General features: G+C 37.7%; 3 protein-coding genes across 3 annotated transcripts; 2 read left to right on the plus strand and 1 right to left on the minus strand.

The window, feature by feature from the left end:
- Positions 1-12,786: 12,786 nt before the first annotated feature.
- Positions 12,787-15,101, minus strand: LOC134803695 (zinc finger protein 62-like). Its single transcript, XM_063776487.1, has 2 exons — positions 14,700-15,101; positions 12,787-14,161 (listed from the first exon to the last, which is right to left on the minus strand). The coding sequence occupies exons 1-2, from the start codon at positions 14,959-14,961 to the stop codon at positions 13,008-13,010; spliced, it is 1,416 nt and encodes a 471-aa protein (XP_063632557.1). The 5' UTR covers positions 14,962-15,101; the 3' UTR covers positions 12,787-13,007.
- A 2,646-nt stretch (positions 15,102-17,747) lies between these two features.
- Positions 17,748-20,102, plus strand: LOC134803900 (zinc finger protein OZF-like). Its single transcript, XM_063776723.1, has 2 exons — positions 17,748-18,065; positions 19,135-20,102. The coding sequence occupies exons 1-2, from the start codon at positions 17,798-17,800 to the stop codon at positions 20,076-20,078; spliced, it is 1,212 nt and encodes a 403-aa protein (XP_063632793.1). The 5' UTR covers positions 17,748-17,797; the 3' UTR covers positions 20,079-20,102.
- Positions 20,103-22,221: 2,119 nt separating this feature from the next.
- Positions 22,222-27,706, plus strand: LOC134803649 (uncharacterized). Its single transcript, XM_063776433.1, has 5 exons — positions 22,222-22,375; positions 22,975-23,319; positions 24,961-25,112; positions 26,485-26,571; positions 27,366-27,706. The coding sequence occupies exons 1-5, from the start codon at positions 22,222-22,224 to the stop codon at positions 27,501-27,503; spliced, it is 876 nt and encodes a 291-aa protein (XP_063632503.1). The 3' UTR covers positions 27,504-27,706.
- The last annotated feature ends 45 nt before the right edge of the window (positions 27,707-27,751 follow it).

Below are 27,751 nucleotides of genomic sequence, written 5' to 3' on the forward strand. Positions count from 1 at the left end.
TCATCCGATGGCCCAATGATGACATATATCGCATTTACCAACATTGACTGTGGCACTGATGCCCAACAATGGGCTTTTGTTTATTTTGGTAACGTTGGCTAATCGACGATATCATACGATGGCCCAATGACGACAAATATCGCATTTACCAACATCGGCTGTAGCATTGAGGCCCAACAATGGGCCTTTGTGTATTTTGCTACCGTTCGCTAAACAACGATAACATTCGTTGGCCCAATGGTGACGAATACCGCATTTACCAACATTGGCTGTGGCACGGATGCCCAACAATGGGCCTTTGTGTATTTTGGTAACGTTGGCTAGTCAAAGATATCATCCGATGGCCCAATGATGACAAATATCGTATTTACCAACATTGGCTGTGGCACTGACGCCTAACAATGGGCCTTTGTGTATTTTGGTACCGGTGGCTAAACAACGATAACATTCGTTGGCCCAGTGAGCACAAATATCGCATTTACCAACATTGGCTGTGGTACTGATGCCCAACAATACCAGTTGAGTTTGCTTGTGGCGTCACTAGATGGCGTTACTGTCTCCAAACATCGAAGTTCTAGTTATTTTCTCGATTATTCCGGATATAATCATAATATTTTTTAAAAGTAACTTATAAATCTAATAGCTATAACTATAAAATTTATACATAAATTTAAAAAATTGTATTTTACCAACATTTTCTCAATTTAAATCTCAAAAAACATAAATCTCGCTTACGAAGTTTCGAAGTGCGGTTAGTATATATACAAATTAGAGTGTATAGTAAGTGTACTTGCTTCGGCAGTACATATACTAAAATTGGAACGATACAGAGAAGATTAACAACAACTGCTGCCTAGCCTAGGGCCTTCATGTGGATACAACCAATGCCTACCGTAGTGTCATTGTAATATTTATCAGCAAAGGCCCAACGTCGTATTACACAACCACTTACTTAACGTAGGGTAACTGTAGGACTCGTAAACAAAAGCCCATTACATAATTAGACTGTAGGCACACTATAAATTACACAACTATTTACCTACGGAAGTATTGTAAGAATCCTACACAAGGCCCAACGTTAAAGTTACAATGTTGGCCCTTTGTGGGACAAGCTGTGTTGGGCCTTCAACCTGGTGCACGACTACCTACCGACCTACCTGACTTGCCGTTGGGTAATTGTTGAATTTGCAAACAGAAGCACAACGAAAAAATTGCCCTTTTTTATTTTTTTGCAGTTGGCCCTACAGCAAGCCATACGGCCAAATGTAACAATTAACCAACCATCAAACAAATGTGTATAGGCCCAACCACGGCCCAACCAAAACCACCACCGTTGAATAATTGTATGATTTATTTAAATAGGCCCAACGAAAAAAATACTCTAATGGCCCTCTGTTGGGAATCTTCGGGAGGGCCTTTGTCGAGGGCCCTCCAGCAAATCGTACGGCCAAATGTAACAATTAACCAACCATCAAACAAATGTGTATAGGCCCAACCACGGCCCAACCAAAACCACCACCGTTGAATAATTGTATGATTTATTTAAATAGGCCCAACGAAAAAATTACTCTTATGGCCCTCTGTTGGTAATCTTCGGGAGGGCCTTTGTCGAGGGCCCTCCAGCAAATCGTACGGCCAAATATAACGGTTGCCCAACTAATACGTAAACAAAGGCCCAACAAAAGCCCTACAAGAAAATGCTATTAGGGTACATACTTCAACGAAAATGTGTTAGTGTGCGTGTTGTGACACTTGTCACTCGTCCGTACACAAAAAGAGATCGAGGTTTGCAAGATTTGTCTTTGACGTGTGTCATTTTCTATGTATTTGTGTCGTCATTACAGATTGGATTTTGTATGTAAGTGTGTGAGAAGTGCGACTGTGTGCACCTTTCCCCCCGCGAAAAATGGCAGAAAGATTTGTACGGTGAGATATCGCTTGGGCCCCTCCCTTCCGATGTGTCGGAAGCCGGTGTTGCTCGAAGATCGATGCATTCCAAAAATACAGTTTAAACCGAAACCTAAACCAAAAAGACAATGGTTAACTCGCGGCATCAAAATTTCATCTGAACACAAACGCCACCTAAAAATATTAATGACTCAAACTGACGACCCAGTTTTAAAAAAACATTCTAAAACATATGATAAAATTCTCAAACAATCTGTATATATCTCCAAAAAAATTAACAACATTAATAGAATAAACAAATCTAAAAACAAAGTAAAAACACTATGAAGTATTTGAACAAATTAAATTATTTTTTCAGAAAATATTTTAATTTGTTTTTATCAAGTAGAAACACTACTATATAAATTATAAACTGAAATAAATTTAATATACTAAGAAAAAAAAAAAAAAAAAAAAAAAAGTGACCAAGGCCTCCAGTGCCCCAGGCTGGAATCGAACCAGCGTCCTCTGCTATCGCGGCAGGTGCCTGAACCACTCGGCCACCGGGCCACAGCGACATTAGTCAAATTTTCCAAGTATATGCACTTCCTACTGAAGGCTTGTGGCGCCCCCTGGCCATCTCTAAGGTAGAACAGTATGGTTCGAACCTTCTATCTGGATCATTCTCATGATGATACCGAGCTAGCGAGAGAGATGGCACTGCCAATCAATACTATGAAGTATTAATATTAAGTAATATTTTCTGAAAAAATAATTTAATTTGTTCAAATACTTCATAGTATTGATTGGCAGCGCCATCTCTCTCGCTAGCTCGGTATCATCATGAGAATGATCCAGATAGAAGGTTCGAACCATACTGTTCTACCTTAGAGATGGCCAGGGGGCGCCACAAGCCTTCAGTAGGAAGTGCATATACTTGGAAAATTTGACTAATGTCGCTGTGGCCCGGTGGCCGAGTGGTTCAGGCACCTGCCGCGATAGCAGAGGACGCTGGTTCGATTCCAGCCTGGGGCACTGGAGGCCTTGGTCACTTTTTCTTAGTATATGACATTTATTTCAGTTTATAAAGTAAAAACAGTTTGGCAAATCGTGAATGAACAAACAAATAAAACCAAGACAAAAAAAAACCGAAAATATGAGCCTAAACATAAATGGTAGTATTACAAACGATCCGCAACTAGTTACGAATACTTTCAACACCTTTTTTTGCCTCCGTAGGATCAACCACTAATAATAGTATACCGCGCGGCCGCCCAAGGCGACGGTAGCGGTGGGTAAAATATCAGATTCTGTCAATTTACCCCATTTCACACACAAGCGCACTTCACGCACACTACCTCACTTTACTGGGACAGGTCAGTGACCCATCATGTTTTTTTAAGATTGGACTTTTAGTTTAGTATTGACCACTAGCCTCCTTTGAGGGTATTTAAAGATGAAAGAGAAACAATGCATTTAATCTTGCTTTCCTTGTCTGTTCATGTCACACGTGACGTGCCTATTTAATTCATTTGATTGTTGACTGTTTTACTACCTAATATTGCTTTGTCGAGATACGCGTTTTGTACAATTAAAGCGAATAAAACAACATGTCATTAAGTCAGATGTAAAATGTTATTTACTACTCTATACGGTTTTTCATAAGGTGCAAAATCCATTCAATAGGAATTTAAATAAATAAAGTTTCAGCAGGGTGGCAATTCCATTTTGGCGGATAAAGCGAAACAGAATAGTTCTATCGAACCTGCTTACAAATTTTCACGAGAATCAGTTGAGAAATGTGATCTGCAAAGGAGAACATACAAAAGCATTTTTGCCCAAGCTGAAACGGAGACCATTGCTAACGCTCGGCCAATGATGGTTTAGGTACACCTATAAAAAATTGTTGTCCCTGCTGTAATTTTAATATCCTTATATTTCAACCGGTATAGTTTTACCTTCAAAAATAATCGGTATCGCTAAACAATAGCGGTACCTTTTACTACTTATACGTTCACGAAATCGGTATCTGCATAACTTGATTGTTAGTAAACTAACCTGGAAAATAATCTCAAAATCACCGAAACATTTATGTACAGTCACCTGCAATAATATGTTACGTCATTAGCGCCAACTTTGCCTCCAGGGAAACTTTGCCCAAAACGACAATTTTAAACAAATTCGTTAATGTGGAAAAATTGATAATAGTTATGGCCACCCTGCTGTTTTTAGTAGAAAATTGGTTATATTTCTGACAAAGTATATGCCAAACTTGTGCATAACTTGACTTGGGAATTTTGAGCGTGTTGTCTAATATAGGGTATATTTCGGCGGGCAAAAAATTGATAAATAATGAATGCAAGTAGAAAAAATTGAGAACCCTTTGACAAATATTTCCGGGTTTCAGTTATAACACATGAAGCATAGATTATGTCTATTGAGATTTAAACTAAAAAGGCCTAAATACACAAAAGTTTTAGCGGTGGGCAAAGTAATCCGGTAATTTGGCATCCATACCAACATTGCCCACCACCAAAAACGGATTAGGGTTGTCACTTTCATCTAATTTACCCAACTTCGCAAGTAAAAGAAGGTTATGTTTGTACACTAAAATAAGTTTATAAATATATACTGTATTTAATTCGTCTTATTATCCTTTATTTAGATGTTTTATCCCGTTAACGAATGAAAACACAACACAAATCATATTTTTGGTCATTAAACTATTGTAACAGATTTTCTCAAAAGTGACCCTAGCCTTTGTAAAATGCTTAGGCGAGCCTTATTTGGAAATGGGCAAAAACGGGTAGGCAACATTGCCCAGCAAATTTATTTAAAAGTGTTTACACTTATCGTTAAGTTATTAACAGGGAATGGTAGGATTGCCCAAAACCTTTAAGTGATCCTTAGACATCATCATCATCATACGAGCTGTATTTGAATACCAAATTGACGTGGGCAATGTTGGCGAAAACCCCGGATATTTTTTTATTTTATTTTTTTATTTGCCCGCCCTCTAAAACGCAAAAAAATGGGTAAAAACACGATAAAAAAATGTTTTCTTCACATAAACTGATGCGTTTGATCACAATGGACGTGCTGAGCAAAAAAAAGTCATATGATGTGATTTTTTTTGAGAAATTCGTGTTTAAAAAAAAAAGCGGGCAAAGTTGGTGATAATGAGTAATGACGGTACCTACTCTTCGAAGGCCGCAAAAATATGTGACATGCTCTTATGGTTCTACAAATAAGATCGTGTCAGATATTTTTGCGGACTTCGTTGTGTAACATAAATTGCAGGTGACTGTACATTTGGAATAATTATTTTATTTAGTTTCAACGAAAGTTTCAAGTTTAGTACGAAAATACTTCAGATATGCAATATGCACAAAATGTAGACCTAATCGAAATAAAACATTGCTTTTTATAGTAAATTTATAAAACATTCGATACATAGGTATACATAACAATAACCAGGCCACAACGCTATTGGCCTGTAAGCTTCATCTCGGTCTCCAAAGCCGCAAAAACTTGCTAGTACTTAGTGCTGGTCTAGCCGTAATTTTTCTTGAAGATTTTCAGAGAACAGCACGTACACGCATTATACATATAGACGGAACGAACGGCATAATCATAATAATTTATTCGTCGCAATCCATGGTATTACAGATCTAGGTACAAGACTTTCAGGTATTACTTATACGAATTACATAACTCTTCCTGTTAATAGGCCATATTTTAATATAAAAGTTCTATAATATAATACAAGATTACAGTTGTCATCAAAATTCATTGACATACAGAAGTCAAATATGTTTTTAAAATGACGCAAAATGATACCAGCATAATAAAAATTGATCCCAATCAGTAAAGATGAGTCTTTAAACTTTTTTCATTTTAAGCGAGTTTTGAAGGAACATAATACTTAAATTCGACTATAATCGTATTGTTTTAAGATAGTTTACTGCGGTTTTCAACAATAATGACCCGTAAATAACAGCAAATGAAATTTAAATGAGACGCGAGCTGATATGTATGTACCCTATTTTTTGAAATACATTTTATCTACTGGTATGCTGTCTCGTGTGCGTATATGATTTAATGTCAATATAATTGTCAAAAGCAAGAAAATCAAGCTGTCATTTTCATTTGAAGAAGTACACGTGTGCTCCGGTGTAGCCCCAACGGGCATCTGACTTGAAGAAGAATTTTGAGTGATGTCGTCAATGTATGGAAATTGTTCGAAAGTTTACATTTGAGATTGAATTTCTGTGTTGTCTTTGTGAGTAAAAATATAAATCGATAATAAATTGGTAGCTGAATTATCTAGCTTCCAAAATCATACAATAATTCAATTACTGTCAAAGACAAAATTGTTTTGCTTCTGTCTCAAACGGAACTCCATATTTTGATTTTTTGATACTTTTAGTGTCGATTTGTAGAGAATAACAGCAAATTAAAAATATAATGGCATGAAGAGTCGGTACACGGTTTCTTCGTGAATAAATTTACGTGTAATTTAATGCAATTATCAAACATTTATTGAACAAATTATGGTTACAAAGTGAGGTCTAAATCGAAAACGTCATATACCGGCCCCTTAACCCAACCAGCAACACATTTTTCTTGTCGCCTGTAGATCCCTGCGAGACGTCCAAATGTATTAAACAGTTAAAGAATAAAACTAGTCATGGAATTGATGTAATTCCTCCCTCACTTGTCAAATTATATGCCACTGAATTGACAAATCCTCTCACGGACCTAATAAACCAATCCTTTTCCTCAGAAATATTCCCAGAAAGCCTTAAAATCTCACTAATAAAACCGATATATAACGTATACGTATGCGTATACGTATGCGTATCTCACTAATAACGTATACGTATGCACTTCACACTCAATATACCGGGTGTGGCCTGTAACATGAGCAAAAAATTTAACTGTAGGCTGTACTCCTCATACTGACCAACATTTGTTCAGCGACTTTTAAAAATAACTTGTGGTTTGATTTTTAATACACTTTAAAGTTTATTCTAAGACCCAATGTATTGCGTATTTTGTTATGTTTAAGGCGTGACAAGCAACGTCAATCACAATGATATTGCGTGGCGATGGCGTCCATTGAAGACAATATTTATTTTGTATGAAAAATAGGGAGTCTAAATACTTCATAATTTTTAAAAGTTGTTGAACAAAAGTGTCACCGTTTGAGGAGTACAATCTACGTTTTAATTATTTGCTCATGTTACAGGCCACACCCGGTATATCCCAATCTATATACACAAAACGTTCCTTTTTTAATATGTATATTTTAATATGATACTGTATTACACAAACTAACGAACACACATAAAATACACAGTAGGTACACATATATTTTTTATAACTTGCACTCCGCTCTCCGTTCCGTCACATATTTTATTTTCCTCTTTTACCTACTTTAGGTTCTTTATTATTTTATTAGGGTCTGACTGAAAACCAGCGTTGCAGTTAATTTTACTGTAACATCATGCTGAGTCGAGCCCCTTTTTAACATCACGCTGTTTTGTTTATATGTAAACATAAATTGAATTTGTTTTAAAAGTTTTTAAGGTTTTATGTTTAAATGCTTAGACTAAATACATTAGATCTATGTTCAAATGTACCATGAATGTGATGTTTGTGATGTTAAATAAAGTTTTTCTATGTCTATGTCTATATGTCTATGTCTACGATATTTAAAAAGGGAGACCTTTCAGACACCCAAAATTATCGACCAATAGCTTTGCTCAATACCTTTTCGAAGATCTTTGAATCCATTATGACAAACTGAGTTACATCCTTTTGCAACAAATTTAATGTGTTTGATGAACGACAATACGGATTTAGGAAACAAAGATCTACCACACTAACAGTATATAAATTTGTTCAAGAAGCCTTAAAATTAATTGATAATAAGAAATACGCGTAAGGGCTGCTCCTGGACATGAGTAAAGCATACGATCGAGTTCGACATGACATACTCCTAAATAAACTATACGGAATTGGTATTCGTGGCACCGCGCATAAATGGTTTACCTCTTACCTAATGAACCGCCAACAAATAGTCGAAATAGAATTCTATAATGACAATACTAAAACACTATCTAAAGTTCGGTCTTCCACAATAAACACAACTTGTTCTATCCCACAAGGTAGCGTGTTGGGCTGCATCTTATTTATTCTATATATTAATGACTTACCAAAATTACTTAATACTAATATCAAATCCCTACTCTATGCAGATGATATTTCTATCATATTTCCCAGCGCGAACACCACTGAAGTTACGAACACCTTAGACACAATATTTAATACAATTTTACCTTGCCTTGAAGATCATAATCTAATTATAAATCTGCAGAAAACGAACTTAATACAATTTAGACCCTACCAAAGATTGGCCCTACAAATAAATTATTCATACCTATCACAAAATCTAGAACTTACCAGCACTTGCCCACTACTTGGCTTGAGCATTGACGAAAACTGGAAAGCCCACATTGATAAAATCTCTGTCAAATTATCCAGATTTGCTTATGCTCTCAAACAAATATTAATAAATACCAACTTAAAAACTGCTGTATGTGCTTATCATGCTTTTGCCCAGTCATGGCTGCAATATGGTATCATTTTGTGGGGCAACAGTGTAAACGCTAAAGACCTATTTTTAATACAAAAAAATAAAACTGGTCAAGTGCGAGTCGGACTCGCGTTTCAAGGGTTCCGTACATCACACAATTTTCTACAATTTTTTTTTGTACGTGTAACTTGAAAAATCCGAATGAGTCAAACAAGTTTTCAACACATGTAACATGAATTTTTCTGGCGTGGTGGCTTATATCTCTGCAAATATGCAAAGTAGCTTAGATAGGAAATTAAATGCCGAACAATAGTACTAGTGTCTAAATGCGAAGACTGAAGACCGAGCTCCGCGTAGAGCTGAAAACTCGGAGCGTCCGATGGGTCGCGCTACTCGCGCTTCCTACAACTTCCGCAAGTGTTTTAAAAGTGAAGGCCGAAGAGAGATAATACCTACAGGTTGGCCAAAAAATAAGTGCATTCCCGTAGCCAGGGAAGTTTAGGGATTATACCTACTGAGCAACATTTACTATCGGACCCGAAATCGCGAATAAAATGTATCCTCCCATATAAAACGGACCAGCCAAAACGTATGAAACAGCCAAATTTTTCTTGGCGATTTCGGGGTTGCACGTCGGCAACGGGAATACCCTTAGTTTATTGTTTGGCCTCCCTGTATAGTGCTTTTTAAAACACGTGACAATACCTAGTAACCTAATCAATCAGTACTACAAGTACCATTGCGGCTGTGTGCCAGATACAGCCTAGTCGCATTTTTTATCTTCAGTCCGACTCACGTACGCCTCTTCGGGACGCTTCGGGACTTCGGCCTTATGCGGACATCGGCCTAGGGCCTTCGCAATAGCTGTCTACATCACGTTTGTGTACCTAAAAAAACCTAAACCGTATTTTTGTTCTTAAATCCGACTCACGCTTGACTCTAGATTTCTAATAGGTTTTCCTGTCATCTTTAGGCAAAGGACTATTTTGTGTATTTTTTTCAGAATTTTAGACTAAGTAGTTTCGGAGATAGAGGGGGGGGGGAATGGGCATTTTTTGTCTGTTTTCTTGAATAATTTCTAAAAATTTTATCGTAATTTTATAAAAAAAATGTATTTGAGATTCTCACAATGAGCTAGATCGTTTGATATGTAACACGCTATAGTTTGCAAAACTTTGTTTTTTAATTTTATCGTTTACCCCCCAAAAGTAGCCCTTATGTTTAAAGTTCATTTGTTGACGTTACATATCCGTCTTTGGGTCACAGATAAAGATAAAGATAAAAGATAATTCAACTTAATTGGTCCAGTAGTTTCGGAGCAAATTGGCTGTGACAGACGGACAGACAGACGCACGAGTGATCCTATAAGGGTTCCGTTTTTTCCTTTTGAGGTACGAAACCCTAAAAAGATGCATACGAGTTCTAACCAAGATAAGTAATGAGGAAAGTTGTAGACCACATTTTACGAAATTAAATATTCTCACCCTTACATCCTTATACATCATAGAAACCTGCAAATTTGTGCGAAAACACGAGAGCTTATTTGTAAAACCCCAAAATCCCATACCACAACTACATAACTTACGTATCCGCAATAAACTTGTACAAGCAGTTCCCGCCAACCTACATTTCTTCAACAAAGGCCCTTACTCAATGTCCATTCGAATATATAACCACATCCCTCAGTATATAAAAAATGTAAATAAATATAATAGCTTTGTAAATAAGCTCAAGACTTACCTTTTAACCAAATGCCCATACACTTTGCAAGAGTTTATGGACAATTAAATAGATAAGTAAGTCATGTGTAATAACATGGACTATATATAGCATATTGTGACCTAGTCTAATTAGTTTAATTACCCAAAATAATAAATATAGATTATAGACAGTCAAACAAGTTTGTCATTAGAAAAAAGCAAGAAATTTAAACCTTTCTGGGATGCGAACTCCTCGCGCCTACATTTTTCTAAATTTACCGCTCTTCTCTACTGACGGAAATAGCTTGACAAATTATTTTTTTTTTTCTTTATTTAGGATTACCAACAGATAATACATCTTACATGCTCTTAAATCTATATAACAATCATGACTGATGCTTATCTAATTATAGGTAACCACAACTTATACATATATATAAGTGTCTTGTATCTGTGAACAATATGTAACATGCGGTAAACTTATGGGTAAATGAATTAATAGGTACCTACATTACATTAACTAACATTACATAACTTGACAACTTGACAATTATAAATAGTTATATAATGTATGAATGTTTAAATATCTTACTTTTCTTACGTATATGATGCCACGCCCTTGTAGGGTCCATGCTGTACTGAATGAAACTTAAACACCTGTATAAACACCATGGATTGCATCGAATAAATGATTATGATTATGAAATATATAGTCTTATGTTAATTGAGTTTATTACAAATGAGTGAAATTAAAGCAAATAATTTGAAATTATTAAAGGACTTTTAATCAAATGTCATCGTACAATTAATTCAATATGTAGCTACTTCATTTGGAAGCTATATTATGGTAACATCTACACACACGACCAGAGGCTCATTTCTCGAACGGTATTAGTCTAATATGTATGTATTATTAGTGTGTTGCCATGGTAACACATAGGAGTTGACAGTTAGTGGACTAATAATATAAGTCTAAGCAGGGGTGCGAAACTCCTGCCTTCGGTCAAACTCGGCTCCGCTCGGCTCAGCATTGCTCCGAGCAATTATTAGGGTTGGCACCACTTGACTTCCTTTTGCGTGCACGACCACAGATAAGATAATCACTTGATTTTTGACAACCCTAAATAGCCGAAAGGGATAGTGCCATATATTAGAAAGGGATAGCATGATTCGACTCTGAACCGCTGTCAAACTTCGTTTTTGTCATAGATTTAATATATATTATAGAGATCCCGTCTCAGCGAGCTGTCACTGTTGCCACTTTTGTTTAGTGTACGATTAACAATGAGGCCCACCTTGCTGTAGCCATGTCGATAAAGTCATATCGATAAACTATCGACATTTCTTGCAATTTTAATTTTACTTCAAAGGTTTAACGATACCTAAAATGAACAAAAACGCTTTTATTCTTTATTGTGGTTATCAGATCACAATTTTATAGTCACGCCCCAGGAGGGAACCAAGGGAAAGTTCAGGCCGCGTAGCCAAGATGCCGATCGCTTACGCTCCGTAGCGATCGAAACGCAACTGTCATTGTCGCACTAATATGGAAGAGTGATAGAGAGACATAATGCTTTTCGGTGTCGAAGCGATAGCGATTGTAACCTTGGCTAGGCCGGCAGATATTTAATTAAAATACATAAATACCTACTAAAATAGTTGTTCCGCATTTATTGAATTATTTTATTACATTATAATATATTCATTATCCATTAGCATTTCAATTATGTTTATGTTTAACGAAGATATTGAAGCTTCAATTAATCGCTATTTCGTTCCGCTGTGTAGCGTTTATCGATATATAACATGATTAAAATCGACTTTTTACATCCCTAAAAGAGCACACATATACATACGCTTTTACGCACACATACACAGCCTGGGCGCATCAAAAAAGGCAACACTTGATTTGAAGTCCATCTTGTCAACAGTATGGTTGTCCTTTTTTGACAAACGACATTTTTAAAAGAGCGAGGAGAGAGAAATGATACTAGTTGCTGCGCCGTGAAAGAGAACAGAAAACGTTGGGCCCTTGGTTTTTGTAGGAAGTTTCCTTTCTGTACGGTAGTACTATTAATTATTCTGTGGTCTAAGTAATACCGTTCGAGAAATAGCCTTTTAACGCCAAACGGCGCATCCATTTGCCGTGCCACTGACGCCACGGGGGTAAAATTTAGTTATGTGTAAATAATGCCAACTTAAAGGTCGGGTGTTTTTCAGTAGATTTTCATCAAAAAACAATCGACGTCAAATGCCGTCTTTGGCGTCGTTGTCACGATTTTGCGTTGACGTCAATTGCCGTCTGTGGCGTTCAAAAGGTTAAATAGGGTAAAAGTGACTAACCATCATAAATTACGTCATTTCAAATTAGGGGGGGGGGGGGTCTAGACATCGGATGATGGTAGCATGACGTATGAGGAAACATTCGAAGCATGATTTTTGGATGATTTTAGGGGGGGGGGGTCGAAAATCGTCAAAAATCGATGACGTAATTTATGGACAGCCCCATATGGGTAAGAGGTGGCTTAAATGTAATGTTATGAAAACACATTTTTTTATATTGTACTATTTATTGTGTCATTTATTTGTACAGTACAGTAACAAATTATACATTTTCAGACGGACGTAAATGTGATTTTCTTGCCTGAGTTTTGGGACTGAAAGCTGACCATAATAACTTCTTACCAACCGCCTCAGTTAAACGACGCATAATTAAATACAAAACAACAAAAGCGAATAGTTAGTCCTTAATTTTTTCGTGAAGTTTCAACAAATTTAATGATTACACTGTGCAAGAGAATTTAATACCCTCTGAAATTTCACCTAAACACTTGCCCTTGACAAATTCGTGGCTTATACTTCGCTCTCGAATGCTTTTGCTTATGGAAACTTAATCTTCCACTTGTTGTGAACCGCATTGGGCATATGGCGCAGGCATAAGGTCTTTCCCCAGTGTGTATTCTCATATGTGATGTTAACACTGAGTTAGAAATAAAACCCTTTTTGCAAACTTCACATGGAAATGGCTTCTCGCCAGTGTGTCTTCTCTCATGTATAGCCAAATGTGACTTTCGACCAAACTTGCTTTCACAAAAGTCGCAGGAAAACACCTGTTTATTACCGTAAAATCCGTGCGTTTGTAAATGATCGTCCAAACTTTCTTTATGTTTCAATCGCTTCCCACAAACATCGCACTCAAAAGGCATCTCGTCCGAGTGAGAAAGTTTATGGTCGATTAAATATCTTTTCTTGATAAATTTCCTGTTACATATATCACAAGAAAACGGACGGTCATCCATGTGTAACAACACATGGTATTTCAAGGATGACTGAGTGGCACAATTTCTTCCACATAGCTCACACTTGAAAGGTTTCTCCCCTGAATGAGTTAACTTATGTTTACGTAAAGACGAAGGGTACGGGAACTTCTTTTGACATATTTCACAAGCGTAAGGTTTTTCACACAAAGGTTTCTCCCCTGAATGAGTTAACTTATGGTTACGTAAAGACGAAGGGTACGGGAACTTCTTTTCACATATTTCACAAGCGTAAGGTTTTTCACACAAAGGTTTCTCCCCTGAATGAGTTAACTTATGTTGACGTAAAGACGAAGGGTACGGGAACTTCTTTTGACATATTTCACAAGCATAAGGTTTTCCACACATTTTATTTAGTAAGTGTTTGATAATTGAAGCTCTCCTCGCATATGGTTTGCTGCAAGTATCACAAATGTAAACTTTCTTTGCAACTTTAAGGGTGTTTTTGTTGCAGTTTTTTCTTGTTCTCTTGACTTTTTCTGTTGGAATAGAAGTTAACCTAGGAAATGAATAGCGTTGAGATTTCTTGAAATTATCAATAGGTATGCGCTCGAGTTTGACAACACAATTCTGGTGCAATATTTGCTTGACACAACTTAAAAACTCCGGATTTGTCTCCTCCTTAATCCGTGTTTCCATCCATCCATCAATTGCAACTGTAACAAAGCATGGTATTCTTTCAAATATGTAGTTACATTAATTTCCTTGGAACGGACTAATAAAATAACCTAATCTAATGAAAAAGTTAATTATTTGTTGTGTAACACATTGTATTGATGGAAAAAAATAGGAACAATTTTTTGCCTCAATACAATGTTTAACCTCTGGAGAGCTGAACTAGACTATTCTTTGTATCTTTAGGTATTTAAATAAAAGTAAACTAAATCTACCCTCGAATGGCTTGGCTTAAGCCAGTTGACGGTAGTTGAAAACATTACATGATCAAATAATGTAGGTTAAAGTCAGGTCGTTCAGTGAGTGATCCAGGCAGTTTTGTTTTTGGTTGGTTAACCAATAAATGTTATAACTATCCGGAAATGTACAAATTGTTTGTTTACTTTTTTTTAATACTAGACAGAGTTAGGCCAAAATTAAAGAAATTTTTTCGAGTTTTCAATGATATACAACAGTTGATGTCATCATCATCACACTCTTATGATGGAGTTTGAAAACAAAGTCTGTAACAAAACTTACTATGGTCATCTTCGATCTGACGTAACAGTTCCGAAGCCAGGTCAAGTTCTTTCTTAACTTCCTGGCCGGTATGCCCAGCCAGCTCATCCCTCACAAGATCTTCTGAATCCTCTTTGCTCTCTGGTATATCTGTGGCACATTCAGACTCTGCCTTTATATGTACTTCAGGGTTCAGCCCAGTGCTTACATGATGGTCAATATGACAGTGAGGCTCCTCTTTTATGCACTTGTCTTCCTCTTTTATACTTTCTTCCAGCGACATACTTTTTTTACGTGTAAAGCATGTGAGTTTGACGCGGTAAGTTATTAATCTAAGAAGGTCGTCGATTAAATAAGTTTTTAAAAAGGAAGTTATTACGCAAATTGCTACACATTTATTAGCAAATACAATTAATTGAATACGTACTTAGTTCCAGAAATATTCAGTAAACAAATTTACTGCTTGTCGTAGTGGTCGTAACGTACCAAACATGTGCCAAACCCATGTTACGTTGACATTGACAGTTAGCTATGAAAATAAATTGAATTGAAAGCTATTACAGACGGGCGTACCAGACCGCGACCTTGGTCCGGTCAGCATAGCTCTTTCTCGCTCTTAGATATAGATAGCCACGTCCTTAACAGATGTACTGCGGACCACCTCCTGTTAGGGCATTGCAAATAAAATTTTACATCTAGGTAGTTTATGAACATTTATTCCATGACAGTATTTTACAATCCCTTTTTGAAATCAGACATTTAAAGTATTTTCGAACAGGAAGACAAATGTATCTCAATATAAATATCGCGAGATTTGCCTTTTTTCGTAAATGTATAGGTTCTTCTATTCGTGAATTCACTGTGATCAGTGTGATGTCAACGCCCTCCCTCGCGCCGCTCTGACCTTGAAAGAGCGTTGACCGATATAGATATGCGAAGCGTGCCAATTTAAAAGCCGTAACAGACTTCCGCACCACACCGCGATCTAAGAGATATCTCTTTCTCGCTCTCACTTATGGGTGCGGCGCAATGTGAGCTTGGTGCGGTGTGGTAGTCTGTTACGGCTATATCATTAGGATCATTTCCAAGGTCAATTTATATGCTACTACTATTTGTAGATATTTTTTGTATTTGCATATTATTGTAGGTAAAGGCCCCAGTACACAATGGGCCATCGCCGGCCACTCCAAGAGACGCATTTATGCGTTAGAGGGAGCAAGTGATATTGCTATCTCATTCTATCGCATGGCTGCGTCCCTTGGAGTGGCCGGCGATGGCCCATTGTGTACTGGGGCCTTAACATATAACTATTTATACAAAGTACAAACTTTGCGTGAACTGGAAAAATATTAAGTGTTAATACTGTAACAGACGGGCGTATTAGACTGTGTCTTTGGTTCAGTCCGTGAACTGTTCGATCGTGTGTTATAAAATATAAGATAATTTATTTTTAGGATAGGTACGCTGACTGGTCATCTCCACACAGTTACAAACTTAAAACGCAAAATCTTGCAAATTTATATTGAGATAACATTTGTCAGCGTACCTCTCCTGTCCGTCCGTCAAGCCCCCTCCAGACTATGCGCGTGAATCGCGGGCGAAGCCGCGAACGCAAGTGTGTAGTCGATTTTCGTAGACAGCGTAATCGACTCCACACTCGCGTTCGCGGCTTCGCCCGCGATTCACGCGCATAGTCTGGAGGGGGCTTCACATCCGTGACGAACGCAGCTATTGTATGCAAGAATAATGCTGACCGGACCACAGACGCTGTCCGGTACGCCCGTCTGTAATAGCTTTCATTAACTGTCAATTTCAACGTAATGCAGGCCACACACGTAACGATAAATCGTAGCGATAAAACTGTGCAGTCCGATTTGCGCATTTTTATCTGCCGTGTGTATGACAAATCGTTGTCGATTATCGTTGATCGGTGGCAGTTGCAAATTATATCAGAAAAATCGTTGTCGATGCGTTTGCACAGTTTTATCGTTGCGTATGGATGGCGATCGGTCATTTCGGCAGTACTTCACGTAGCTTGCTTGTGTGCGCACGTTCGTTACTCAAGTAAATAATAAAATATATAAAAATGAATCCATATTTCTCTTGGTCACTGCATCACGCGTGAACGGCTGGACCAATTTCGCTAATTCTTTTTGTCTTAAAGTTGGTCAAGCAGATCTTGTCAGTAGAAAAAGGCGGCAAATTTGAAAAATGTAGGCGCAAAGGGCCTTCGTCTCATAGAAAATTTGAATTTCGCGCCTTTGTCTACTGACAAGATTTGCTTGACTGTCTATATGCTAGTTATTGTCAGGAGAAGTTTCTTATGACAGAAAAAAAAAAAAGAAAGTTGCGCGTAACATTAGAAAATTTAAGAAAACTTAACTACCATGGTATAATAATATACTCCGCCTGGTACTCCATTTCCGTCTTTTCTAGGTCACCTAACTGACACGGGCTTACGTCATCATGCGACAGCGCTATATGATAATATGCGATAGCGCTATATATAGCGGCCATGTTGCTGTGACGTAGCCCCGTGTCACTCTGGGAATGGAAGACCATGTTTTATTAGACTATGTTAACTACCATATTAACTTTGATGACATGGATAACATGTTTCTTGCGTGAGCTTCTGCGGAGAACTGAGGGCCTACCGCGAACCACGTTCGACGTGTTGCCCCTCTGTCGCACTTGTAAATTTGTACGTAAGTGCGACAGGGAGGCAACACGTCGAACGTGGTTCGCAGTAGGCCCTCTGACGATCGACGCCGATATCGGAGGCGTGTGGAGGCACTAGGACTAGGAACGTTCGAATTTATCTACACAGTCGCACTGCACAGTTTAATCGCTACGATTTATAGTTACGTGTGTGGCCGGCATAACTGTCAAAACTGTCAATGCAATGCATTTGGTGTTTTTCAGTATTTGCATATTTTGCATACGATCTAAATACGGTTATTTAAATTAACTAAATAGGTATTCAATAGAATTTACTAATGAATTTGTAGTATTTTGCGTGTTCCATGTCAAAACAATCTAAACTCTAAAGAGTCAAGTAACGTGCAACAGTTTCACAGGGATATTAAAAACTGTAGACGTGATTTAGACGTACAAACAGTATGTCTCTGGAAATTCGTATAAAGGAAGAAGACACACGCATAAAAGAGGAGCCTCATTGTGATATTGACCATGATCTAAGTACTGGGCTGGACCATGAAGTGCGTGTAAAGGCAGAGCCTGAATTTACCACAGATATACCAGAACCAGAGAGCAAAGAGGATTCAGAAAATGTGAGACAGGATGTGCTGGCTGGGTATACCGGCCAGGAAGTTAAGAATGAGCTTGGCCTGGCCTCGGAACTGTTACATCAGCTAGACAATGCCCATAGTAAGTATTCTTATGGATTTTGTTTTTAAACTCCGAGATAAGAGTGTGCTGCACTACTCCAAACACTTCTCCACCTTTTTTTTTTACCATGTACCTATCCAATAAATCATTCATTCATTCGATTTATTTATTTTGCGAGTCTTATTCTGTTCCAAGGTAATGATAAAGATAAAGATATTTCATTTTCCTTGTAGGCATATTGCAATGTGCTTATGATTGTCAAATAAAGCTTACTTTGCTGGCTTAGCGACACGAAGTGGATCTTGGCCTCCAACACTAGATTTCGCCATTTGTTCCTGTCCTGTGCGATCTGACTTCATTCAGCCGCTTTTGGTCACACTGGTCTTTTTGGACCCACAGAACACCGCCTCTAGAAACCTAATATTGGCCATTTTGTTCCCGACGCAAATCACCAAACTGTGAGGTGCGGGAGGGGTGCTCACGGCGTTGCGATTGGTCGTTTCAAACATGGCGCGCTGACACGTGTAAGCGTAGGGATGGGACATGTTCATTACAGGTAGTGGGTACTGCTACCAGTGACACCGAAATTTATTGTGGTAAAATTGTTACCAATTTAGTATACTTAGAGTAAACTTACTTAATAATTATATTGATTAATTTAATATTACATTAAGTAATTTAACAATGTACCTGAAATTTTTACTTAACATATTAGGGCATTTCTGTTTAAAGTACCCAGAACATGAATTTTAAAGTTTAGAATTTTTATATTATTTCTACTCAGAATCGCAATCTCTTTAGATACGCGAAAAAAGTGTCGCCAAAATCTCATACAATTATTTTCTTTTGTCCGTTTTATTAAGGTCATAGAAGGTTGTATTGAAAACATATTCAAATGGACCAATAACATATGCCTATTACAAATCAACTCCGACTTCTCTCGCACTTCTTTGAAGTTCATCATCAGGTCCATCTCGTGACATGAGACCTAACTGCTCACCTAGAGGAGGAGGAGAGGAGCTCAGCTCTCTTTGGCTTAGCAGGGCAGATCTCTGCCCGAAAATGTGTTCAATGTGACAAATTAAAATAACACCCTGCTTTTTTACAGTTGCACTGGAATCTCTGTGTGAAACACACATTAAGGAGGAGACAAATCCGGAGTTTTTAAGCTGTGTCAAGCAAATATTGCACCAGAATTGTGTTGTCAAACTCGAGCGCATACCTATTGATAATTTCAAGAAATCTCAACACTATTCATTTCCCAGGTTAACTTCTATTCCAACAGAAAAACTCAAGAGAACAAGAAAAAACTGTAACAAAAACACCCTTAAAGTTGCGAAGAAAGTTTACATTTGTGATACTTGCAGCAAACCATTTGTAAGGAGAGTTACAATTATCAAACACTTAATAAATAAAGTGTGTGAAAAATCTTACGCTTGTGAAATATGTCAAAAGAAGTTCCCGTACCCTTCGTATTTACGTAATCATAAGGTAACTCATTCAGGGGAGAAACTTTTTAAGTGTGAACTATGTGGAACAAAGTGCAGCACTGAGAAAAACTTGAAACACCATGTGTTTAATCACATGAATAACCGTCCGTTTTCTTGTGAAATATGTAACAGGCAATTTGTCCGCGAAAGGGATTTAATCAGTCATAAACTCTCCCATACAGGTGAGAAACCTTTTGAGTGCGAAGTTTGTGGAAAACGACTAAAACACAAGCGTACTTTGGTTGATCATTTACGAACGCACGGAGTTTACAGTCATGAAAATTTGCCTACCTGCGACTTTTGTGGAATGAAGTTTAGTCGAAAGTCACATTTGGCCATACATGAGAGATCACACACTGGCGAAAAGCCTTTTCCATGTGAAGTTTGCAAAAAGAGTTTTACTTCAAACTCAGTGTTAACAACTCATATGAGAATACACACTGGGGAAAAACCTTATGCCTGCGAAATGTGCTCAATGCGGTTCCCAACAAGTGGAATGTTAGGTCTCCATAAGAAAAAACATTATAATGGGAAATATACTCACTTGGTTCACTCTATGTAATGAAAATATACATTTTGGTTGACATTTGTAGTTTTATTACATTTCTTTTACCGAGGTTTCAAGCAGCAACCAAGTAACATCTTAAACTCAGACTAATATAAGTTGGCAGCGATTTTGATAATCCAGACGGTGCAAGTGTTATTTTAAACTTCAAACTTCTATGAAATTATGATGTTTACTTAACACTTTCACAGTCTGTGCTATCAAAATCGCTACCAACTTAGCTTGGTCTGACTCTAAACTATTTATTGCAGGTATAGTCAAGTATTAAATAAGTTTTTCCTTATCGATATTTAATATTTAGACTGCACGAGATGCCTTTGTATCACTTAAATTAAGTTACATTTAGATACTCGTTGGTTTACTAACTTTTTTACAATTAATAAACTTTCAACTCAATGTTACAACTTATTTATACATAACGAGCTTGGATTTAATGGGTTTCCCTATACTTATACAGGAATGTTTATAACTATCGTTATATAATATATATAACCACAATATTTTTATCGTCTGAGTCACTAGCGGTAACTACATATAACGTCACTTAGGGTAAATTTAATGAATAATACAATTGTATTACATTATTTAAAATGGGTCACTCACGTAATATTCATGTGTTGCTGTTGACAGTAGTTTTATAAGTGCATTAAATAAGGCAAAACAATTAAGGGTTTTACATGTAGAAGTCGATTGGGATTAATTCAAAAATACGATAAGCATGATTGAATTATTTTATAAAGTTTTGCCGATTATGTTTCTGTGTACTAGCTGTGCATACTGTAAGTAACATTATTTCTCATACCTATGTGTTTATAAGATTTTTGTAATGTTCAAATGTAGGTACTCGTATCATAGGTATTAAGTACCTAGGTACTCTGTTTTTAAATGTAGGTACTTATTGCAGTGTAACTGTTTGTTTATAACTTGTTTTTTTTCGCACTACTTACTTTTAAATCTTATTTTTGTTTTAGCTTATAAAATGAACTTCTTGTGCAAAATTACTGGTAAACCAGGAGACCTTATTTCGTGGTACCAAAAAAAGGGTAACATTTAACACATGATTTACACAATTTACTAACTTATCAGTGGTTGACTGGTAGAGAATACCTTAACTCGCAGGCGTTACTCTTTCATCATCATCATCATCAGCCACATATCGAAACTTTTATTTGATTCATCGTGATCCTGACCTGCACGGCGGCTACACTTTACCACAGAATAAATAATAGTACTAGGTACAGAAGACTCACTCTCTAACAAAACGCGTCTGTTACGATCTAGCCACCAAAATTAGTGTGGAACGGATGTACTTGTAGCTGCCTGTAGCAAAGCGACGAAATCGCGGAGTGAGCCACGCCTGACTTTACCTATTTGATTTGATAATCACCGTTTTAAGTAGCGTTTCTAAATTGTAACATTGTATCTAATAATAGTTAATTTACGTAAACATCTCCTTGTTATAAATTTTTCTAGTAACACTGCCTTTAATATTCTAGATTCCCATCGGGGCCTTATATTGTTGCACAGAACTCAGCTTGTGAACAGTGATTCAATAAATTTTACGCTGCAATGGACCCCAGAACAATCTGACAATAATACACAAATCTATTGCGTCCACGAAGATTTGAATAAGAAAACGTCCACTGGATTTAATAGCCCGATCAACATTACATTTTCAAATCTCACCAATCCTCGTCATCGTAAGTATTTATTTAGTACAAATGTATTTATCCTCCTAACCAATATCCGCCTTTATAAGGGACTAGAAAAGCCAAAAGATACTTAGATACGAGTATATATTATGGCGTTGTCATTTCGTACATTCCTTCATGAACATGATAATCGTAAAGGAGAAAAAATGTGCGCAATTTCTCGCCTGTACAGTCAGCAGCAGAAGTTGCTAAGCGGGCGAGGTGTTCTAAATTACCTTGACACGCTCTAATTTTCTTAACAATAAAGTCACGTCAAGATCATTTTGAACACCTCCCCCGCTTAGTAACTTCTGCTGCTGTACCTAAGTGGCATGTAGGTATGTACCTAAGTTGAGATGTGTCAATTTTCTTAGCTCTAATAACTCTTTTGTACACAACTTTACAATTTCCATTTAACTGTTCATGCCATTTTATAACTTGTGTTAAAAATGTTCCTACGTATTACTTTATGCTTTACAGAACCCTCCGTAACTGTAACTCCGGATGAGAACACCGTATACTATGAAATCAACAAAACGCTGTCCCTCGTCTGCAATGGAACAGATCCTGTCGATGGGCAGGAACTGACGTGGTATATACAAGGTGGGAACGTTGGAGTTTATTCTGACGATCACAACATTATCAGCGTCACAGAATATGTAATAGTAGTACCGTCAATGTAAACTTTCATTAGCAAATTCTTATGCAAGTTTTCGCTTTAAAAAAATCCCGTTCAGATTCGGGATTATTGTTCTTAACTGTTGACGATTGCACAAAAGATCCATATGGGTCGAAGTGTATCCGCAAGGGCCCCCGAAAACAATAAGATAAGATAAGATAACTGTTGACGACTGTTTCTTTTAATATTTACGTCACTCATTGGAGTCTATTTTAACTTTTAAGTGCCATAGAAATCGAAACTAACTGTAATTAAAGCAAGGTATACTAGTAAGAAATTTATGAAATTTTATATAATACATGAAATTTTCATTACAATGCGGTATCTGATCAAACTTTTGAATGTAGGTTACCTTAGTAGTCGGCAATGTAACGTAAATTGCATTAAAGTTCTTGCTAGTCTACGCCTCGCTTCCGATGGTTTGGCAAAAATTATCTTTGTAACATTGCTACACAAAATAGGTTCTTATAAATTAACATGTACCTATGTATTGCAAACGTAAATTCTGAATCATCTTTTTTAGGAGACGAATCAAAGCCACTACTAGCCGAAAAGCAAACATTCAACCCGACAACCAATATCAACAACATAGTAATGCGTTTGAACGAGACTCACAACAGGAAACAACTGTTTTGTGCGCAGGACTTCCATTTTCAACGTCAACCGACTGCAGATGGCGCTATCATTATCGATAGGTACCGGGAGCTTGCTAAATCGAAGATAATAATGCTGGTACATAAACATAGTGGTAATGAAATTGGTGATAGCAAAAATATTGACAATGATAACATTGAACAAGGAAAAGATAATAATTTAACGACAAGTGAAGATGAAGATGGGGACAAAGCTGAAAAAAATATAGGAAAAGGTAACAATTTCAGTGATTGTATATACCTACTAGAGAATGGGACGGGTAGAGTTAGACCAAGACAAGTTTGCAGCGAATTTGATAGCCCACGCACGCAGTGCAATTGTTATTTAATTTTAAATGTCATAATTTCATAGAAGTTTGACGTTTAAAATAACACTTGCACTGCGTGGGCTATCAAAATCGCTGCAGACTTTGCTTGGTCTAACTCTACCGCCATTAATTATTCAGCCTATACACGTCCCACTGCTGGGCACAGGCCTCCTCTCATGGCTTGGGCTATAGTCCCCACGCTAGCCCAATGCGGATTGGGGACTTCACATACACCTTTGATTTCTTCGCAGATGTATGCAGGTTTCCTCACGATGTTTTCCTTCACCGAAAAGCTAGTCGTAAATATCAAATGATATTTCGTACATAAGTTCCGAAAAACTCATTGGTACGAGCCAGGATTTGAACCCACGACCTCCGGATTGAAAGTCGGACGTCATATCCACTCGGCCACCACCAAGTTGGTGGTGGCCGAGTGGATAGTAATTGTAATACGTTAGTTTGAATTGTTAGCAGGGGTGCGAAACTCATGACTTCGGCCAAACTCGGCTCCGCTCGGCTCAGCATTGCTCCGAGCAATTATTAGGGTTGGCACCACTTGACTTCCTTTTGCGTGCACGACCACAGATAAGATAATCACTTGAATTTTGACAACCCTAAATAGCCGAAAGGGATAGCATGATTCGACCCTGAACCGCTGTCAAACTTCGGTTTTGTAGGAAGTTTCCTTTCTGTACGGTAGTACTTATTTATTCTGTGTTGTTAGTTGTATTTTATAAAATCATCAACGTCTTGTTATCATTTTTGCTTGTATGTAAATTCAATGTTGATGTGTAAAAGTGCCCTTGTGGCCTATTTGCTGAATAAATGTTGATGTTTGATATGACGCCATTGCAGTGGCGTAATTAAAGTAATACAGGCGTTCGTAGCAAAATTCTACCAGACCACCAGACCGGACGAATCAACGGAGCCCCGCCGTTTTGTCACCTTGATAGTGTTTAGTTTTTAAGTTTATAAAATGCATAATATATTAACATATAAACCTTATATATACCTTATATATATATACCTTATAGTCTAACGACTATAAGGTATTTGTAATATGGGCCGTGTTGCATGAATTACCGGACGACCGGTCTGGCCTAGCGGGTAGTGACCCTGCCTGCGAAGCCGATGGTCGGGGGATCGAATCCCGGTAAGGACATTTATTTGTGTGATGAGCACAGATATTTGTTCCTGAGTCATGGATGTTTTCTATGTATTTGTATATTATTATAATATAATTTATATATGAACGATATACTGAACTGAGTACCCACAACACAAACCTTGAGCTTACCGTGGAACTTAGTCAATTTGTGTAAGAATGTGCCTATAATATTTATTTATTTATTTATTGCAGTTGCAGAGGCAATGACTGGGTACCTGTGACCTGTAGGTATACTCACGGCCTTTCGGTCAAATTGGGGATCCTCTTGCGTACCGGGCCGTGGTATTTTGCCCGTTTTGCCACCCTTACGCCAGTTAGTTACGCCACTGCAAGATTTTCAAGAACTTCAATTTTGACAACCAAAGTCAAATTATTTGCAGATAGTAACGGATCGCCTTGGCTGCGCTTCCCACTCGTCTTAGTTATTCCAGTGGCAGTTATTGCCGTGGCTGCAGTGAGCGCAGCAGTATGGTTTCGATGTGGCCGACGCGCGAAAACAGAGGATGTACACGACAATAACGAGCTCACTTATGTTAGTAAAAAAACCGGGCAAGTGCGAGTCGGACTCGCGCACGAAGGGTTCCGTACCATAATGCAAAAAAAAAAACAAAAAAAAGCAAAAAAAAAAACGGTCACCCATCCAAATACTGACCACTCCCGACGTTGCTTAACTTTAGTCAAAAATCACGTTTGTTGTATGGGAGCCCCATTTAAATCTTTATTTTATTCTGTGTTTAGTATTTGTTGTTATAGCGGCAACAGAAATACATCATCTGTGAAAATTTCAACTGTCTAGCTATCACGGTTCGTGAGATACAGCCTGGTGACAGACGGACGGACGGACGGACGGACGGACGGACGGACGGACGGACGGACGGACGGACGGACAGCGAAGTCTTAGTAATAGGGTCCCGTTTTACCCTTTGGGTACGGAACCCTAAAAAAAAAGATAATTTATTATCAGTCAACTAAAGCCCGCCATGTGGGCATTTTCACTTAAAAGTGTACCATTTACTTTTTTTCTACTCAGAATCACGAGGACTATCGATTACAAAGAAATAAGATGTGTCCCAAAAAAATTTCAGTTTTGTAACGCATTTTCACATACATTTTGTATGGACCGTTACGAAACTGACACCCAAAATTTGTATAAAAAACTGGGGACACTTTTTTTCTTTGTCTCATTCAATAGTACCTACTCGTGATTCTGAGTCTAAATAACCCAAAAGTTGATAGTTTTTCGAAAAAAGTAAATGGTACCATTTTTTCTGAAAACCCCCATAGTCCAAGTCCAGTGGCGCCCTCATTAGGGGAATTGTGTTTTCTAATATAGCAATTGATTTCTGTATAAATCAGTATATTAATATTCTGCCCTCCTTAATAGTCAATTTGTATGAAAACTGAATGCAATTACGGTTTTTTAGCTTAAGAGGGCAGTATTGTTGTCCTACTTATTCCCCTACTTTTGGTCTTTGGGTCACTGGACGATATGAGACGAGAAAGGTATTACGAATGAATGTGGAGGGAAACGGGAGAGGAAAACAGAGGAAAGGTGGATGGATGGACTGTGTGAGAGGATATGAAACGAACGCGAGTGAATGAGAGAGGCATGGAAGAAAAAGAAAAAGACATGCTGTGCCGACTCCAAATGAATGGGATAAGGGCAAGCGAATGATCGGTCGACCCAGTCATTAGTAGGTAGATAAATCAACACTTTAAGTAAGTAAGTAACACTTTATTGTACGGAAGAGAGGAATACAGGTACATAAAATGGAACATAAATATAGTACAACGGCGAACTTATCCCTAAGAGGGATCTCTTCCAGTTAACCTATAGGTACCTAAGGAGTAATTAAAAACTATATCTTTATTTGCCTCAAGCAAATTATTCATTATTTTACCAGGATTCTACAGAGGTGACATACGCTGCACTGGATTTCGTCCCAAAAAAAGATGCTCCGCCAAACATTCCGTCATCTACGGACTCAGAAGTTAGTATTTTTTGCCTTATGTTTCGCAATGTATGTATCTTTGCCTGTATACCTATAAGTATGTGTCGGTAGGAGGATTGGGGTATAGTCTGTCGATTTGTAACTGGCCCCGAGCCGCTAATCCTTTGTCTATTGTTAAGTAAAACCGCTACTTACCTGCAAAAAGGGCCAGCTACAAATCGACAGACTATATGTAATATGATTAATTGATTGCGCACAGCTTAATTGCAAAAAAGATAGCGAATGAACGAATGACTAAAGGATGACTCACGCTAGACCGGGCCGGGGTCGGGCCTGAGCTTCCGGCGCTTCGTTTTCTATGGAAAGTACCACGTCACCGATCAGCCATCATAGAAAATGACATGTCAGAGGCCTAGGCCCAGTCTAGCGTGAGTCATCTTTAAGGGCATTTTTATTTGCATTTTAGATTTTTGTTTTTTTTTTATTTTTTCGACTCAGAATCACGAGCTCTTTCGATCCTAATACAAGAAAAAAGTGTCCCCAAAATTTCATACATTTTTTTTGTCCGTTTTGTTACGGTCATAGAAGGTTGTATTGAGAACCGTAACCAAACGGACCAAAGATTATGGGGACACTTTTTTTTCAGTAAAAATGGAAAAAGCTCGTGATTCTGAGTAGAAATAATATAAAAATGCCCTTTTATGTGATAAGTGTACGCGCGAATACCATAGTTTTTAAGCTAAATATCTTGAAATTTAACATTTTTTTTGCAATAAAATCCCGCATTTATTACCTAAGTACCTACTTAAGATTTTTTTTCTTAATTATTTCAGGTCTCTGGAGAGGTGACATACGCAGCGCTGGCATTCTCGGCCAGACCTGAAAATACCCCTCGACTCAAAATAGACCAATCGAGTGACTACGCCACAATCATGGCGTCATCGTCACAGACGTTTACTGGCCAGTCATAGTCAAAAACCTGCAAGAAAATAGGGAGTATTACTGCAATGTTCTGCCGCCAGAGTGCAGCACTATTGCACCCAGTAAACCATAGAGTAACTTATACATACTAGGTCTTTAACAGTATTTTGACAAGTTTTCACTATAACATTGATGCATCAAGGCGGTTTGTTTACAGGTGGCCTACCGCGAAACGCTAAAATCGAAATTTCGTTATCTGCCTCAGTCTCTATCGATCGAATAAGCAAGAGGCTGAAAC

The sequence above is a fragment of the Cydia splendana genome, chromosome 27, assembly GCF_910591565.1.
Source record: "Cydia splendana chromosome 27, ilCydSple1.2, whole genome shotgun sequence".
Lineage (NCBI taxonomy): Eukaryota > Metazoa > Arthropoda > Insecta > Lepidoptera > Tortricidae > Cydia > Cydia splendana.